The sequence below is a fragment of the Piliocolobus tephrosceles genome, chromosome 13 (genome assembly GCF_002776525.5).
Source record: "Piliocolobus tephrosceles isolate RC106 chromosome 13, ASM277652v3, whole genome shotgun sequence".
Lineage (NCBI taxonomy): Eukaryota > Metazoa > Chordata > Mammalia > Primates > Cercopithecidae > Piliocolobus > Piliocolobus tephrosceles.
In genome coordinates this window covers 17,953,622-17,971,765 of record NC_045446.1, presented here as the reverse complement: position 1 = coordinate 17,971,765, position 18,144 = coordinate 17,953,622, and the positions used below count along the sequence as shown (strand labels likewise).

Below are 18,144 nucleotides of genomic sequence, written 5' to 3'. Positions count from 1 at the left end.
GCCACTGCACTCCTTTCTGGGTGACAGAGACTCCATCTCAAAACAAAACAAAACAAAACAAAAAAACCAACAGGTAGGTCACAGTGGCTCATGCCTGTAATCCCAGCACTTTGGGAGGCTGAAGTGGGCAGATCACCTGAGGTCAGGAGTTCAAGACCAGCCTGGGCAACATGGTGAACCTCTGTCTCTACAAAAATACAAAAATTAGCCGGGCATGATGGCGGGTGCCTGTAGTCCCAGCTATTCAGGGGGCTGAGGCGGGAGAATCGCTTGAACCCAGGAGATGGAGGTTGCAGTGAGCTGAGATCTCGCTATTTGCACTCCAGCCTGGGTGGCAGAGAGAGACTCCGTCTCTAAAAAACAAAACAAAACAAAACAACAAAAACCCAAAATATATCTTTGTATTTAATTTTATTTTATTTATTCTATTTTGTTTTATTTTAATTTATTTTTTTAGAAACAGGGTCTCATTGAGGCCAGGCATGGTGGCTCAAGCCTGTAATCCCAGCACTTTGGGAGGCCAAGGTGTAGGTGGGCAGATCATCTGAGGTCGGGAGTTCGAGACCATCCCGATCAACGTGGCGAAACTCCATCTCTACCAAAAAAAAAAAAATTAGCCGAGTGTGGTGGCACATGCCTGTAATCCCAGCTACTTGGGAGGCTGAGTCAGGAGAATCACTTGAACAAGGGAGATGGAAGTTGCAGTGAGCCAAGATTGTTCCACTGCACTCCAGCCTGGGTGACAGAGCCAGACTCCATCTCAAAAAAAAGAAAAAAGAAAAGAAAGTAAAAGAAACAGGGTCTTACTCTGTTACCCAGGCTAGAGTGCAGTGGTGCAATCATAGCTCATTGCAGCCTGGAACTCCTGGGCTCAAGTGATCCTCCTGCCTCAGCCTCCTCAGTAGTTCAGACTTCAGGCATGCACCACCATTCCCAGCTAATTTTTAATTTTTTTTTGGTAGAGATGAGGGTCTTGCTATGTTGCCCAGGCTGGTCTCAAACTCCCGGCCGCAAGCGATCCTGCCTTGTTGGCCTCCCAAAGTGCTGGGATTACAGGTGTGAGCCGCTGTGCCTGGCCTAAAAATATGTATATGAAAATATATAAGAAATGGGCCTCCCAGGAATTAAGGTGTTTGTGGGAGTCTTGGTCCCCAGTTTTTCTGCCAGCACTCCCTGTTCCCACACATGACCTGGTCTAGACCCCAAACAGCTGGGCCCAAAGGACAGGTGAGTCGAGGTGAGAACTTGTGCCTCCCTATGTTCCTGCTCTTTGTCCCTCTGCCCTACTTAGACCCAGGACTAATATTTGCTTTGGGTACCACAAACAGGAAATGAGGGAGGGACAGGAGCAGGGCTGGGTGGAAGGCAGGGGAGGGACAGGAGTAGGGCTGGTGGAAGGCAGGGTAGGACCAGAAGCCTCGCTAGGCCTGGCCTGGGGCAGGCAGCCAGGGAGAAGGAGGGCCATGCAGTGGAGACCCAGGGATTTGGAGTAGCCCCTATTCCAGGACAGGCGCAGGTCCTGGGAGGTGACAGAAGATAGACCAAAGGCCCAAGAGTCCCTGGACCTGACTCCTCCTCCCAGGCAGCTGCCACACACAAACACACCTCCAGGCACCCCAGACAGGAAGGGGGAGAAATGGGCCCCTCCTCCAGTGGCTGAGAGGCTTGGGCAAATGTTGGCTGTTCCTATCCCTGGTGCATCCCAAGGCGAGGGGCAACTTCCATCAGGCTACACCTTTTATCTTTGTCTCTATTTTTGATATCTGTGTATTGTGATTACACAAACCCCCACATTGGCCTATATGCGCAGATCTGATTATTAAGAACTTACAATATTCCATGGCTTTCCATTCCTAATCTCCTTTAGTCCTCGCAACAAAGTATTATTCCCATTGTACAGATGAGGAAACTGTTGCACGCAGAGATGAAAAGCAACCACCACTGTATGTTAGGATTGGAAGGAGCTCCAGGAAAGTCTCGTAGCCCCACTGGCCAGAATGGGCTAAGTCTCAGAGAGGGAGGGTGGGAGACGGGGGTGACAGTGACCTTTTTTTGTGACTCCTCCTAGACCATCCATCCCTGGTCCCAGGAGGACCTGTCCTCTCAGATGGCAGGGGTGGACAGGAGGACTATCTACCCACCCGTCCCCATGGCCCTGACCCTCTGACCTCACCCTCTCCGCTGATTTCTTCATGTTAGTTCAACATTAACCCAGAGGGGTCAGGACAGACAATTCCTCAGTGACCCAGGAGCTGACATACTATGGCGCACGTCCGAGGCCTGCAGCTGCCTGGCTGCCTGGCCCTGGCTGCCCTGTGTAGCCTTGTGCACAGCCAGCATGGTAAGGGGGTGCTTGCAGCCTGGAACAGGCTGGAGGATTGGGGTGTGGGCCCATGGGCCTGGGTCTCCTGGCTGGACAGAGCACACGGAGCTGGCCCCTAGGTAGGTCTCAGCCCCAGGCAGCCAGCTTGGGGAAGAAGTCAGGAGCTCAGGGCTGGAAAGAGAAGGGCTGCTTCTCTCTTCCAATATGGGAGCAGGCTGGGGGCAAGGGGCAGTGTAGGAGGGGCACAGGGGGCCACATTTAGCAGCCTTCCAGGCACTTCCACCAGCCCAGACAGCCCCTTTAAGAAGCCAGCAGGGGAGGGCGGGCTTGCTTCCTGCCCCCGCAATGGCCAAGACCACCTGCTCCTGAGGCCGCTGTCCCATGACCCCCCCACTGCAGTGTTCCTGGCTCCTCAGCAAGCTCTGTCGCTGCTCCAGCGGGTCCGGCGAGCCAACAGCGGCTTCGGCTTCGTGGAGGAGCTGCGCAGCGGCAACCTGGAGCGAGAGTGCGTGGAGGAGACGTGCAGCTACGAGGAGGCCTTCGAGGCTCTGGAGTCCTCCACCGCCACGGTGAGCCTGGGCTGCTCGGACGGCTTCAGGGCCTCAGAGCGGGCCCAGCTCTAGACACTTCCACAGAGAAGCAAGCGAGGAACGCCACAGCCCCTTCGCCGCTCACAGCTTCATTTCAACTCTGAGCCCCTCCTCACGAGGCTGGCTAGAGGAGCGGCCTCAGCCTTTCCTGGGGGTCCCTGTGCCTGGACTCTGTCAAGGTTCCGGGGTCCTGTGTGGCTCCATGATGTGGGGAGGCCTCCACAGTCTTCAGACATCCGCCTGCCCTGGGGCTCTGTGTCCACATGGCCTCCTCAGCGGCAGCCTCCAGCACCACCCTTGAGGGGTGGGACTCTGGGGAGGCCACCACAAACCCCGGACTCAAGACTCAGTGTTCCTGGAGCTCTGTGTCACCTTCCCTGTCTGTAGGGCTCTGCCAGGGTCCCACGGCCTCCTCTCCTCCCATCTCCCCCAGTCTTGTTCAGTCTCGGTGTGTGTGTTGGAGAAACTCCCCTATCCTCAAATATTCTTCTCCTTTTGGAAACAAAAGTAGGAAACTCTGCCACAAACCTCCCCAGAGCCTGTCCCCTGCGTGACCAGGGTAAAGGAAAGTGTGAGGAGGAGACATAACGTTTACTAAACACAAAACAGGAGCTGCCGTAGCCTCACTCCCAGCCCTTGTTTTTCAGGACGCTTTCTGGGCCAAGTACACAGGTGAGCACCGGGAAGGATTTGCCCCAGGAAGGGAGGCCTGGGGACCCCAGTGAGAGAATTCTACCTGGAGAATCTTCTGCTGCACCCAGCCATCTACCTGTCCACCCCTTCCCCACTCCTTCCTCCGTCCCTCCCATCTGTCCATCCATCTCTCTGTTTCTCACCAACATCCCATCCACCCTTGACTCCAGCCCATGCTGGCCATACCCCAATCCCAAGGGTAAACACCTGGGTCTTTTCCAGCTTGTGAGACGGCGAGGACGTCTCGAGATACGCTTGCTGCATGTCTGGAAGGTGAGCAACTGACACGGGGTTGGGGGTCAGGACGTGGAGGGGAGCCCGAGAGAAGAGCTCAGGGGTGGGTTTGGAGTGTGGCAGGTGGAGGCCAAGGCGGTCCCCAGTGTCTGACATTGCTCCCATTCCTGGGGTCAAGAAGTGTCTTTGTACCTGGCTCTGTGTCTGGCATGCAGTAAGATGATTCAAGTTGGAGGAACGAATGAATGAATGAATGAATGGATTAATTAATGTTTTTTTTTTTTTTGGAGACAAAGTCTCACTCTGTCACCCAGGCTAGAGTGCAGTGGCACGATCTCAGCTCACTGCAGACTCCGCCTTCCAGGTTCAAGCAATTCCCTGCCTCAGCCTCCCAAGTAGCTGGAATTACAGGTGCCTGTCACCACGCCTGGCTAATTTTTGTATTTTTTAGTAGAGATGGGGTTTCACCATGTTGGCCAGGCTGGTCTTGAACTCCTGACCTCGTGATCCACCTGCCTTGGCCTTCCAAAGTGCTGGGAGTATAGACGTGAGCCACTGTGCCTGGCCATGAATTCATGTTTAAGGCTTCATTCTCCTTTGCCTGACCCGAGTCTCTGCCCCGACCTAGTCAGAGCTCTGATGATGTCACATTCCCCTTCTAGCTTTAGGTGTCATTGCACCAAACGGGAACCCAAACCCCCGGCTGCTCTGACACCAAGGACGTCCCTAAGCGCGCCAAGGTGTTTCTAGCACCTGGCCTTGCATATGTTGTCGATTTCCTCTGGAGCAACCATCACCACCCACTGAATACTTCCCTGTCCTTCAAGGACTGCTTCAAATGTCGCCACTTTTGCTGAGACTTCAGGGAGCACCCTCCTTCCTGCACTGCGTTCTGAAGGCACCTTTAGCACGACAAAAGGCTCCATGACTTGGAACCCTTTATTTGTTTGTTTGTTTATTTGTAAGAGACAGGGACTCCCTTTTTTGCCCAGGCTGGTCTTGAACTCCTGGGCTCAGGCAATTCTCCCATCTCAACACAAGTGTGAGCCACCGCTCCTGGCTGCCGTACTTTCTTTTTTTTTTTTTTTTTTTTTTTGAGACGTAGTCTCACTCTGTCGCCCAGGCTGGAGTGCAGTGGCGCAATCTCGGCTCACTGCAATCTCCGCCTCCCGGGTTCACGCCATTCTCCTGCCTCAGCCTCCCAAGTGGCTGGGACTACAGGTGCCCGCCACCTCGCCCGGCTAGTTTTTTGTATTTTTTTAGTAGAGACGGGGTTTCACCGTGTTAGCCAGGATGGTCTCTATCTCCTGACCTCGTGATCCGCCCGTCTCGGCCTCCCAAAGTGCTGGGATTACAGGCGTGAGCCACCGTGCCCAGCCCTTTTTTTTTTTTTTTTTTTTTGAGATGGAGTCTTGCTCTGTCGCCCAGGCTGGAGTGCCGCAGTACGATCTCAGCTCACTGCCACCTCCGCCTAGCAAATTCAAGCAATTCTCCTGCCTCCGCCTCCTAGGTAGCTGGGATTACAGGCACATACCACCATGTCCAGCTAATTTTTTGCATTTTTTAGTAGAGATGGGGTTTCACCATGTTGGCCAGGCTGGTCACGAACTCCTGACCTCAGGTGGTCTACCAGCCTCGGCCTCCCAGAGTGCTGGGATTACAGGTGTGAGCCATCACACGTGGCCTCATTTGTTAAATTACATACTCAACAGATATTTTACAAAGTTCTTGCTATGTGCCAGGTACTATATCAGGTGCTGGGGATTTTAAGAGAGTCAAATACAGTCTCTGCCTTCAAGGAATTCACAATCTCAAAAGAGAACAAAAATACAAAATATTAAAGTGATTGCGGCCGGGTGGGCTCAAGCCTGTAATCCTAGCACTTTGAGAGGCTGAGGTGGGCAGATCACTTGAGGCCAGGGGTTTGAGACCATCCTGGCCAACATGGTGAAACCCCCGCCTCTATTAAAAATACAAAAATTAGCTGGGGCGTGTTGGCACGTGCCTTTAATCATAGCTACTAGGGAGGCTGAGGGGGGAGAATTGCTTGAATCTGGGAGGTAGAGGTTGCAGTGAGCTGAGATCGTGCTACTGCACTCCAGCCTGGGCAACAGAGCAGGACCCCATCTCAAAATAAATAAATAAAAACAAAAAATAAATAATTAAATAAAATGATTGCAAGAAAAGTTCCGTTTAAGGCACCAAGAGAACACAGGAAAATGAGTGTCTGGTTTGCCAGAAGAACGAGAGATGACTTCCCAGGAGAGGCAGAGTTCTGCCTGGCCTGGTGGGATGCATGGATGAACAAGCGGGCATTCCAGGCAGAAGAAACAGCCCGTGGAAAGACCCAGAGGCACGAGGAGCCAAGCTAGCAGGGACAGGTAGACCAGGGCCAGTCCTGAAAAGGACTTGGTCCTTTTCATCCTGCTGGCCAAGAGAAGCCACTGAATGGAAGCTCCATGAGGGCAGGGCTGTGACTGTCCTATTGGTTGATGTGTGCTGAGCACCCGACAGTGCCTGTCACATGGTGGGCACTCAGCAAATATTTGGTGGCCACTGTTGAGTGAATGGGAGAACTGCTGGATGCAGAGGAGGAGGGGCTGGGTGAATGCAAGTTAAGGATTGTGGACCTGCATGAGCTTGGAGGCGGGGGATAGACAGAACTTTGCTGGGAGAGAGGAAATAAGTCCCCAGGTTCCAAGGCTGACCGGAGTGGGGTCTCCGCAGGTAACTGTGCTGAGGGTCTGGGTACGAACTACCGAGGGCATGTGAACATCACCCGGTCAGGCATTGAGTGCCAGCTATGGAGGAGTCGCTACCCACATAAGCCTGAGTGAGTGAGGGGCCGGCCTTCCCACCTGGGGCTGAGAACAGGGAGCAAGGATATCTCGTGCGCAACAGCCTCCTGTTGGCAATTTCCTGTTCCAGAATCAACTCCACCACCCATCCCGGAGCCGACCTGCAGGAGAATTTCTGCCGCAACCCTGACGGCAGCACCACAGGACCCTGGTGCTACACTACAGACCCCACCGTGAGGAGGGAGGAATGCAGCATCCCTGTCTGTGGTGAGCTGGGGGCAGGGGGGTGGCCCATGGTCAAGGCCCAGGGGCTTCATGGGGCCTGGCAGCCTGGGATGGGAACCAAGAATGCTGGCGGGCACAGCGCCTCATGCCTGTAATCCCGGCACTTTGGGAGGCTGAGGCAAGTGGATCACCTGAGATCAGGGGTTCAAGATCAGCCTGGCCAACGTGGCAAAACCCCATCTCTACTAAAAATACAAAAAGTAGCCAGGCGTGGTGGCGGGTGCCTGTAATCCCAGCTACCCAGGAGGCTGAGGCAGCAGAATCGCTTGAACCCGGGAGGCAGAGGTTGCAGTGAGCTGAGATCGTGCCATTGCACTTCAGCCTTGGTGACAAGAGCAAAACTCCATTTCAAAAAAAGAAAAAAAAAGATGCTGACCACCTTCAGAGCTGGCATCAGTCATTCAGATCATATCTGTGCCTGTTGCTCAGTGGAGTCAGGGAATCGGGATCTGAGTGGGGGGATCTACCAGCCTCCTCCTCCCGCTTCCCACTCTTGACTTCCTTATGGTCCAGGCTGTGGCTCATTCCAAACATGCCTCCTTTCTGATCAAGGCACTCCTCCCTCCGGGAAGCCCTCCCTAGCCATTTCAGTCCACACGCCCTGTTCTGAGTGTCACAGAGCAAGCCTTGTGCAGTTTGGCCCGCAGGATTCTGTCATTATTATTTTCCCTGGTGTGTTAAGTAGCTACAGCTACCCTTCCCCAAGGCAGACCACAATAAGCATTTCTTTTTCCCATGAGGGTTGGCGGGAGGGGCGCTGCTGATCTCAGCTGCACTCGCTGATGCGTCTGTAGAGTCAACTGAGAGAGGCTGGCCCTGGCTGGGTGGCTCTGATTCAAATACTGGGTCCAGCTGAGCCTGGTTCCTCGTTGAGTGTTGGGCCTAGATCTGCTCCACGTGCGTTCATGCTGGGGGCTGAGGCTGAAAGACAGCAGTACCTGGAAAAACTCTTCTTATGCTGATGACAGACACAGAAAACAATGAACAGAAAAGCATCTTCTGTCCTGAAGGCCTAGGCTCAGAACAGGCACAGTCAGCCCTGCCCACGTTCCATTGGCCAGAGCAAGTATATGTTCAAGGCTAGGGTCAAGAGGTAAATGACACTTCAGCCTGTAAAATCACAGAGCAAAGGATGTGGATGCAGCCAGGGTAAAGAATTTGTGCCGGTTACCAGTCCACAAACATGGGTTGGTATTCTTTGTTCTCTAGGCATCCCTGTCGGGTCCATTGCTCGTTGCTGGGGTTGGTCTTTTTTTTTTCTTTCTGAGACAGAGTCTCACTCCCTCGCCCAGGCTGCTGGAGTACAGTGGTGCGATCTCAGTTCACTGCAACCTCTGCCTCCCAGGTTCAAGCAATTCTCCTGCCTCAGCCTCCTGAGTAGCTAGGATTACAGGTGTGCGCTACCACGCCTAATTTTTTTTATGTAGTGGAGACGGGGTTTCACCATGTTGGCCAGGCTGATCTCAAACTTCTGACCTCGTGATCCTCCCACTTCAGCCTCCCAAAGTGCCAGGATTACAGGGGTGAGCCACCGTGCCCGGCTTTTTTTTTTTTTTTTTTTATTTTTTGGACGGAGTCTCACTCTGTTACCCAGGCTGGAGTGCAGTGGCACAATCTTGGCTCACTGCAACCTCCACCTCCTGGGTTCAGGCGATTCTCCTGCCTCAGCCTCCCATATAGCTGGGACTGCAGGCATATGCCACCACACCTGGTTAAGTTTTGTATTTTTAGTAGCGACGGGTTTCTCCACATTGGCCAGGCTGATCTCAAACTCCTGATCTCAGGTGATCTGCCCTGCTCAGCCTCCCAAATTTCTGGGATTACAGGTGTATGCCACTGCGGCTGGCCCCTGGGATTGGTCTTATAGCAAGTTTATCCTAACAAAAACAGCTACCATTTACCCCCCAACCCCCATACACATGCGCACACACTGATGATAAATAAGTTGCAAGCTTGCAGAAATTGACCTATCCAGGTGAACAGCTTAGTGATCCCAGCAAGCTTCCTGCTGTGCCGCCATAAAAACACAGACTCCTCCAGCAGCCCCAGGCAGCCACTACCAGTTGATTACAGATAGCCCAGCAGGCCAAACCCGGTTATTATCTCTGGTTTATTATGTGCCAGACACGCTGTATATTTTGTTTAATCTTCTCAACAAGCCTGCAAGAGTGGCATTAGTAACCCCTTTAAAGGCAGACAGACAGAAGCCCAGAGAGGTTAAGTAACCTGAGGTCACACAGGCAGAAAGCAGCAAGACCGGGGTTCACATCCCTCTCTGTTCCGGTCCATGTGTGGTCTCACTCACTCTGCTGCCTCCTTACCCCTCACCCACCAGGCCAGGATCAAGTCACTGTGGTGATGACTCCACGCTCCACAGGCTCCAGTGTGAATCTGTCACCTCCATCGGAGGAGTGTGTGCCTGATCGGGGGCGGCAGTACCAGGGGAGCCTGGCAGTGACCACACATGGGCTCCCCTGCCTAGCCTGGGCCAGCGCGCAGGCCAAGGCCCTGAGCAAGCACCAGGATTTCAACTCGGCCGTGCAGCTGGTGGAGAACTTCTGCCGCAACCCAGACGGGGATGAGGAGGGCGTGTGGTGCTATGTGGCCGGGAAGCCTGGTGACTTTGAGTACTGCGACCTCAACTATTGTGGTGAGCTGCCTGGGTAGGGGCCTGAGATGCAGGGACAAATCCTGGTGGGAATAACAGCAGTTGCCTCTGCTTACCGAACACTTACCACGTTGAGTGTGCTCATTGCAGCCTTACAGTAACCAGGTAGGGGTAAGGTCCTGTGCCCATTTCACAGATAAGTACACTGAGGCCCCAGGAGGTTATTGCCTAGTAGCCCAACTGTGCATGCACGCTTAACCTCTGCACCAAACGGCCTCCAAGGCCCGTAGGGAAATTGGGGGGATCTAGGGGATGGGTGAGGAATGGCCCAGTCGAGTCCCAGCCGGTGCCCGGGTTCCAACAGAGGAGGCCGTAGATGAGGAGACAGGAGATGGGCTGGGTGAGGACCCAGACAGGGCCATCGAAGGGCGTACCGCCACCAGCGAGTACCAGACTTTCTTCGATCCGAGGACCTTCGGCTTGGGAGAAGCAGGTGAGGTAGTGGGCATCCGAGGGACACGGGGCTGTGGGGCTGGTGGCCAGGACTTGCCCCTCACCGCTTGGCTTGCTCTGCAGACTGTGGGCTGCGACCTCTATTTGAGAAGAAGTCGCTGGAGGACAAAACTGAAGGAGAACTCCTGGAATCCTATATCGACGGGCGCATCGTGGAGGGCTGGGATGCAGAGATTGGCGTGTCACCTTGGTGTGTCCCGGATCCCTGTGCTACCATTCACTCCTGGGGGCAGGTGTGCTGCTGGCCCCCCACCCTCAGGCCCTGCCCACATGCCCGGGCTTTACAGATGACAACAGCTGAGCATCCAGGATCCCACCAACTCCGCACAGCAGCCACATGAGATGGGTTATTTACTTCTTTTTTTTTTTTTAAGATGGAGTCTTGCTCTGTCACCTAGGCTGGAGTGCAATGCCGCAGTCTCGGCTCACTGCTGTGATCTCGGCTCACTGCAACTTCTGCCTTCCAGGTTCAAACTATTCTCTTGCCTCAGCCTCCTGAGTAGCTGAATTTACAGACCTGCGCCACCACACCCAGCTAATTTTTGTATTTTAAGTAGAAACAGGGTTTCGCCATGTTGGCCAGGCTGGTCTTGAACTCCTGACCTCAAGTGATCCACCTGCCTCAGCCTCCCAAAGTGTTGGGATTACAGGCGTGAGCCACCACACCTGGCCCATGGGTGCTTTACTTCTAAGCAGATGGTAAAGCTGAGACTCACAGAGCTGGTGGCTCACCTCCGCACACTGCTAATGGGTTTGAATCCAGTTCTTCTGATTCCAGAGCTGGGCTACGCTGTGTGAACTCTGGACTGGAAGGACCTAGTAAGGGAGTACAAAAAGCAGGAGGCAGGTCAGGCGCAGTGGCTCACCCCTGTAATCCCAGCATTTTGGGAGGCCAAGAAGGGAAGATCACTTGAGGTCAGGAGTTCAAAGTCAGTCTGGGCAAAATGGTAAAACCCCGTCTCTACTAAAAATGCAAAAATTAGCCAGGTGTAGCAGCCCATCCCTGTAGTCCCAGCTACTCAGGAGGCTGAGGCGGGAGGATCGCTTGAGCCCAGGAAGTTGAGGCTTCAGTAAGCTGTGACTATACCATTGCACTCCAGCCTGGGTGACAAGAGTGAAACCCTGTCTCAAAAAAAAAAAAAAAAAAAAAAAAAAAGCGTGAGGCAGCCCCTCAGCATCACATGGAGGCTCCAGGCCCCAAGGGCGGCCAGCCCAAGCTTGGATCTGGGCCCCAGAGGCAGCTCTGCCCAGCTGGGTTCTTAGACCCTGGACTTGTTACTTCTAGGGCTGGTGTAGAGGCAGCCCCCTCACCCTCAGCTCCTAATGCTTCCTGCTCCCCCTCCTAGGCAGGTGATGCTTTTCCGGAAGAGTCCCCAGGAGCTGCTGTGTGGGGCCAGCCTCATCAGTGACCGCTGGGTCCTCACTGCCGCCCACTGCCTCCTGTACCCGCCCTGGGACAAGAACTTCACTGAGAATGACCTTCTGGTGCGCATTGGCAAGCACTCTCGCACCAGGTACACAACTGGTGGCCTGTGGGTGTCTGGCAGGGGTCTGAGTCCTCCAGAGCGATCATGAGGGGCCCTGGTGGCTCCGGGACACATGGGATGTTCTGTATACCCCCCAGAATATGACATCCCGGCAGTCTCTGCTGGAAAGTCCATTTGGTCATGTCCTGACTGAGGCTTGGAGCTAGAGGGGAGAAATCTGTCTGTCTCCTGGGCCCTCCAACACCAGGATATGGCCCATGTGGGAGTCTCTGAAAATAGAGTCTGTCTGGACCAGGGCGTGCAGCCTGTGCCCTTGTCCCTGTCCTCCTGACTGACTGACTCCAAAGCCCTGCACGGCTTTAGGCCCAGGAAGAAATGGCCAGGGGGCTGCCACGGCAGGAGCCAGCCCTGTCCCATCCCTGGTGGCCTGCAGGACACCCTGTCTCCCAGACCCCAAGGGCAGGCAGTTTCCTGCCCCTTGCTGGGTGAACCTGCAGCTTCTCCATTTCTCCCTTGGGGTCTCTGCAGGTATGAGCGAAACATTGAAAAGATATCCATGCTGGAAAAGATCCACATCCACCCCAGGTACAACTGGCGGGAGAACCTGGACCGGGACATTGCCCTGATGAAGCTGAAGAAGCCCATTACCTTCAGCGACTACATCCACCCCGTGTGCCTGCCTGACAGGGAGACGGTAGCCAGGTGGGCCACCAGACGCTTGTTAGCTGAGGGGCAGAAGCCGAGTTCTGGGCCTGGCTCTGATACCAGGCAGCCTTGCAGGAGCCCCTTTCCCTTTTCCAGGCCTCAGTTTCTTGGAGTGAACCCAAAAGTTCTTTTCAGCACTGGAGTTTTATTTTTTATTTATGTTAAATAAACATCATAAACAATTTATTGACGGAGTTCCACTCTTGTCTCCCAGGCTGGAGTGTAGTCGTGCGATCTGGGCTCACTGCAACCCCTCCTCCCGGGTTCAAGCGACTCTCCTGCCTCAGCCTCCTGAGTAGCTGGGATTACAGGCTAATTTTTGTATTTTTAGTAGAGACTGGTGGGTTTCACCGTGTCAGCCAGGCTGGTCTCAAACCCCTGACCTCAAGTGATCCGCCCGCCTTGGCCTCCCAAAGTGCGGAGACCAGAGCATGAGCCTCCGTGCCCGGCCAGCACGGACGTTTTAGATTCTGGTCTCTAAGAAACGGCGTTAGGGCCAGGCGGCTCCTGCGAGGGTTGGCTCTCACCAGGCCCTTCTTCCTTCCCCAAAGCTTGTTCCAGGCTGGATACAAGGGGCGGGTGACAGGCTGGGGCAACCTGAAGGAGACGTGGACAGCCAACGTTGGTAAGGTGCAGCCCAGCGTCCTGCAGGTGGTGAACCTGCCCATCGTGGAGCGGTCGGTCTGCAAGGACTCTACTCGGATCCGCATCACTGACAACATGTTCTGTGCCGGCAAGTCTGGGGTGGGCTGAGGAAACAGTGGGGCCCGGGCTGGGAGGACTGAGTTGTGCCTGGGTTCAAGGCATGTGACTTTGGGCAAGTTGGCTAACCTCTTGGTGGCTCAGTTTCTTCCTCTGTAAAATGGAGGTAAAAGTCTCTATCCCATAAGGTTATATGGGAGGGTTAAATGAAGTAGCATATATTCATATATTTGGCATAGTATCAGTCACCAGTGAGGTGTTCACTATATGTGAGCTCAGATAGCAGCAAGAGGCTGCGGGTGGGGAAACGCCATTCATTCAACCGCTCAGCAGATATTTATCGAGCGCCTATTACCTTCCAGGCAGTGTTCTAGGGTATACAGCAGGGACCCAGACCGCCAATGTCTGTGCCCTCAGAGAGCTTCCTTCCTAGGAGGAGGGCACATCCGTAAACAGACCTAAAACAGCAGTCCCTGGCCGGTGCTGTGAAGAAAAATGAAGCACAGGGAGAGAGAAGGGCTGATGAGGTGGGCTTCTAAATAGGGGGGCCAGACGAAGCGGGCAGATCACTTGAGGTCAGGAGTTTGAAACCAGCCTGGCCAACATGGTGAAACCCCGTCTCTACTAAAAATACAAAAATTTGCCGGGCGTGGTGACGCACGCCTGTAATCCCAGCTATTCAGGAGGCTGAGGCAGAAGAATTGCTTGAGCCCAGGAGGCGGAGGTTGCAGTGAGCTGCACTCCAGCCTGGGCAACAGGGTGAGATTCCATCAATCGATCGATCGATCAATCAATCAGGTGGCCAGAGAAGGCTGGAGAAGGCCTCCCTGAGAAGGTGATGTCTGGGCAGGGACTGGAAGAGGGGAAGGAAGGAGTGAGCAGGCATGTCTAGGGGAGGCGCACCGCAGGCTGGGGGCATGGCAGGCACAAAGGCCCTGAGGTGGGAGCACACTTGTCTTATCTGGGGAGCAGTAGGAGGCCTGGGGTGCTGAGGAGGGGCAGCAGTGGGTGAGGGGGAGAAGGGGCCAGGCACGGGATAGCCACTTCCTTTAGGGCCTGGAAGGACTTTATTGAGTGAGATGGGAAGTTATCGAGGGGCTTGAGGCAGGTTAAGAAATGATCTGACTGACTTGAAAAGTAAAAAATAAAAATTTAATGTAATTTCAGACTCACAGAAAAGTTGCAAAAATAATACAAAGATTTCCTGTATACTGTCATCCAGACTGTCCTCCATTCTGTGGATGTGTGGGAGTTTTTATATATATATATATATGCATAGTTTGAGAGCAAATCGTGGATATGGTTTCTTTTTACCCATAAATATTTAAGTATTTCCAAAAAAAAAAAAAAAAAAAACCCCAAGGATGTTCTCTTATATAACCTCAGTACAAATATTAAAACCCAGAAATTTTTTTTTGACACAGCCTTGCTGTCACCCAGGCTTGAGTGCAGTGGCACAATCTCGGCTCACTGCAACCTCCTCCTCCCAGATTCAAGCGATTCTCTTGCCTCAGCCTCCCGAATAGCTGGAATCACAGGCATGTACCACCATGCCCAGCTAATTTTTGTATTTGTAGTAGAGACGGGGTTTCACCATGTTGGCCAGGCTGGTCTCGAACTCCTGACCTCAGGTGATACGCCCACCTCAGCCTCCCAAGGTTCTGGGATTACGGGCATGAGCCACTGTGCCAGGCCATACATTGTTACTACTGCTATTTCTTTTGATGCTCAGATGATCCCAAGTTTGGCCAGTGGGAGTCCCTTCAAGCTGGCTTCTGTGACTTGGGGAGATGTTCTGTCATTCTTTGAGTACTTTCTTACTTTCTGGCATAACAAGATGTTTCAGGTTGATCCTACTTTCATGACTGTACTGTTGGAAGCAGCCATTTCTCCAGGGAACCCTTCTAGTGGAGACTAGAATTTAGAACTGAGATCTGGGTGCTGGCATGTGCACATTGCTAGTGGGATGTCATTACTTCTAGGCTGTCTTAGTGGACAGGACCAGAAAAAAATTATACGATGTATATACCAATATCTCTATCAACTATATAAAAAACCGTGAGTTCCTACTGAAACCTCCAATTCCATTCTAACACCACAGGATTAATTTTAGCTTTTCATTTTCCATATTTGTAACTTTCTTTGTTGACAGTAAGAAACCTGACCCCCATTATCTATAATGCATTTGCCTATTTGAGCAATACTGGATTATAGTTTCAAAATCCTCCATCCATAACACTGTTAAAACCAATGCTATGGCTGGGCTCGGCCCACTGCAACATCTGCCTCCTGAACTCAAGCCAACCTCCCACTTTAGCCTCCTGAGTAGCGGGGCTACAGGCACACACCACCATGCCCAGCTAATTTTTGTATTTTTTGTAGAGACTGGGTCTTACTGTGTTTCCCAGACTGGTTTTGAACTCTGAGCTCAAATGATCCACCCAAGTCGGCCTCCCAAAGTTCTGGGATTACAGATGTGAACTATCATGCCTAGCCTCTCCTAGGAAATTTTTAGAAGTAGTGTTGTTAGGTCAAAAGGCAAACATGTATGTCATTTTTTAGAGATTTTAAAATTTCTTTCCATAAGGGTTGTACCAGTTTACATTTCTATCACAGTGTATAAGAATGCCTGTTTCCCCACAACCTTGCCAAAAGAATGTCACAGTTTTAAATTTTTACCAATCTGAGAGGTGAGAAATAGTACATCAAAATTGTTTTAATGACAGCTTTCAAATTGAAAATGAGGTTGTGGCTGGGCACGGTGGCTCATGCCTGTAATCCCAGCACTTTGGGAGGCTGAGGTGGGCGGATCATGAGGTCAGGAGATAGAGACCATCCTGGCTAACATGGTGAAACCCCATCTCTACTAAAAATCCAAAAAAATTAGCCGGGCGTGGTGGTGGGCGCCTGTAGTCCTAGCTACTTGGGAGGCTGAGGCAGGAGAATGGCATGAACCTGGGAGGCAGAGCTTGCAGTGAGCAGAGATTGTACCGCTGTACTCCAGCCTGGGTGACAGAGCAAGACTCCGTCTCAAAAAAAAAAAAAAAAAAAAAATGAGGTTGAACATCTTTTCGTATGATTAAGGACCTTTTTTTTTTTTTTTTTGAGATGCCCTCTGTCACCTAGGCTGGAGTACAGTGGCACGATTTTGGCTCACTGCAACCTTCACCTCCCGGGTTTCAAGCGATTCTCCTGCCTCAGCCTCCCAAGCAGCTGGGACTATAGGTGCGAGTCACCGTGCCGAGATAATTTTTGTATTTTTAGTAGAGACAGAGTTTCACAGTTTTGGCCAGGCTGGTCTCGAACTCCTTACCTCGTGATCCTCCCGCCTCGGCCTCCCAAAGTGCTGGGATTACAGGCATGAGCCACCACGCCTGGCCTAAGGACCGTTTTTATATAATTATTTTTTTGAGACAGAGTCTTGCTTTGTCACCCAGGCTGGAGTGCAATGGTGCAATCTTGGCTCACTGCAGCCTCCACTTCCCTGGTTCAAGGGATTCTCCTGCCTCAGCCTCCTGAGTAGCTGGGACCACAGGCGCGTGCCTGGCTAGTATTTGTATTATATAATTTTTTTGTGAATTGTCTCTTCATGGTTTTTTGCCCATTTTTTGGTCCCTTTCTTATCAATTTTTGTGAGTTCTTCACATTTATACTAGGCCTTTATTTCTGATATACATTGCAAATGTTTTCTCCTAGTTTGTCAGTTTTTTTTTTTTTTTTTTTTTTTTTTTTGAGACGGAGTCTTGCTCTGTCGCCCAGGCTGGAGTGCAGTCGCCGGATCTCAGCTCACTGCAAGCTCCGCCTCCCGGGTTGACGCCATTCTCCTGCCTCAGCCTCCTGCGCAACTGAGACTACAGGCGCCCGCCACCACGCCCGGCTAGTTTTTTGTATTTTTTTAGTAGAGATGGGGTTTCACCGTGTTAGCCAGGATGGTCTCGATCTCCTGACCTCGTGATCCACCCGTCTCGGCCTCCCAAAGTGCTGGGATTACAAGCTTGAGCCACTGTGCCTAGCCATTTGTCAGTTTTTTTAACCTCATGTATAATTTTTTTGGCCATGTAGTTTAAAAAATTACTAGGTAGTCAAATTTATCATTTATTTTATTAAATCTGGATTTTGAATCGGAGTTAGATAAACTTTTCCTGGCCAGGTGTGGTGGCTTACACCTGTAATCCCAGCACTCTGGGAGGCAGAGGCGGGGGATCACCTGAGGTCAGGAGTTCAAGATCATCCTGGCCAACATGGTGAAACCCCCGTCTCTACTAAAATACAAAAAATTAGCCAGGTGTGGTGGTACACGCCTGTAGTCCCAGCTACTCAGGAGGCTGAGGCAGGGGAATCGCTTGAACCTGGGAGGCAGAGGTTGCAGTGAGCTGAGATGGCGCCACTGCACTCCAGCCTGGCGACAGAGTGAGACTCCATCTCAAAAAAAAAAAAAAAAAAGAAAAATAATATTTTAAAAATTAGCTGGGCATGGTGGCATGTGCCTTGTAGTCTCAGCTACTTGAGAGGCTGAGTTAGGAGGATTGCTTGAGACTAGGAGTTCAATACTGCGGTGAGCTATGACCGCTCCATTGCACTCCAGCCTGGGCGACAGAGTGAGGCTCTGTTTCTATTAAAAAACAAAAACAAAAAAAAACATCAGCCAGGCGCAGTGGCTCACACCTATAATCCTAGCACTTTGGGAGGTCGAGGCGGGCGGATCACCTGAGGTCGGGAGTTCAAGACCAGCCTGACCAACATGGAAAAACCCCGTCTCTGCTAAAAATACAAAATTAACCAGACGTGGAGGCGCATGCCTATAATCCCAGCTACTCAGGAGGCTGAGGCAGGAGAATCGCTTGAACCTGGGAGGCGGAGGTTGCAGTGAGCTGAGATCCCGCCATTGCACTCCAGCCTGGGCAACAAAAGCAAAAACTCCGTCTGGCCAGGCACGGTGGCTCACGCCTATAATCCCAGCACTTTGGGAGGCCGAGGTGGGCGGATCATGAGGTCAGGAGTTCGAGACAATTCTGGCCGACGTGGTGAAACCCTGTCTCTACTAAAATACAAAAAATTAGCCAGGCATGGTGGCGTGCGCCTGTAGTCTCAGCTACTTGGGAGGCTGAGGCAGGGGAATCACTTGAACCCGGGAAGCAGAGATTGCAGTGAGCCGAGATGGCGCCACTGCACTCCAGCCTGGTGACAGAGTGAGACTCCATCTCAA

At 52.3% G+C, this 18,144-nt stretch overlaps 1 protein-coding gene across 1 annotated transcript in view; it reads left to right on the top strand.

Moving 5' to 3' along the window:
* Positions 1-1,057: 1,057 nt before the first annotated feature.
* The window catches only part of F2 (coagulation factor II, thrombin), a 21,103-nt gene continuing 4,016 nt past the window's right edge, over positions 1,058-18,144 (top strand). The window contains exons 1-12 of the mRNA XM_023215697.2: positions 1,058-2,341; positions 2,678-2,892; positions 3,561-3,585; positions 3,829-3,879; positions 6,568-6,673; positions 6,769-6,905; positions 9,259-9,573; positions 9,896-10,024; positions 10,108-10,234; positions 11,391-11,558; positions 12,060-12,233; positions 12,788-12,969. Coding sequence (XP_023071465.1) covers positions 2,263-2,341; positions 2,678-2,892; positions 3,561-3,585; positions 3,829-3,879; positions 6,568-6,673; positions 6,769-6,905; positions 9,259-9,573; positions 9,896-10,024; positions 10,108-10,234; positions 11,391-11,558; positions 12,060-12,233; positions 12,788-12,969 — 1,708 coding nt within the window. The 5' untranslated portion in view covers positions 1,058-2,262. The remainder of the gene's footprint in view (positions 2,342-2,677; positions 2,893-3,560; positions 3,586-3,828; positions 3,880-6,567; positions 6,674-6,768; positions 6,906-9,258; positions 9,574-9,895; positions 10,025-10,107; positions 10,235-11,390; positions 11,559-12,059; positions 12,234-12,787; positions 12,970-18,144) is intronic.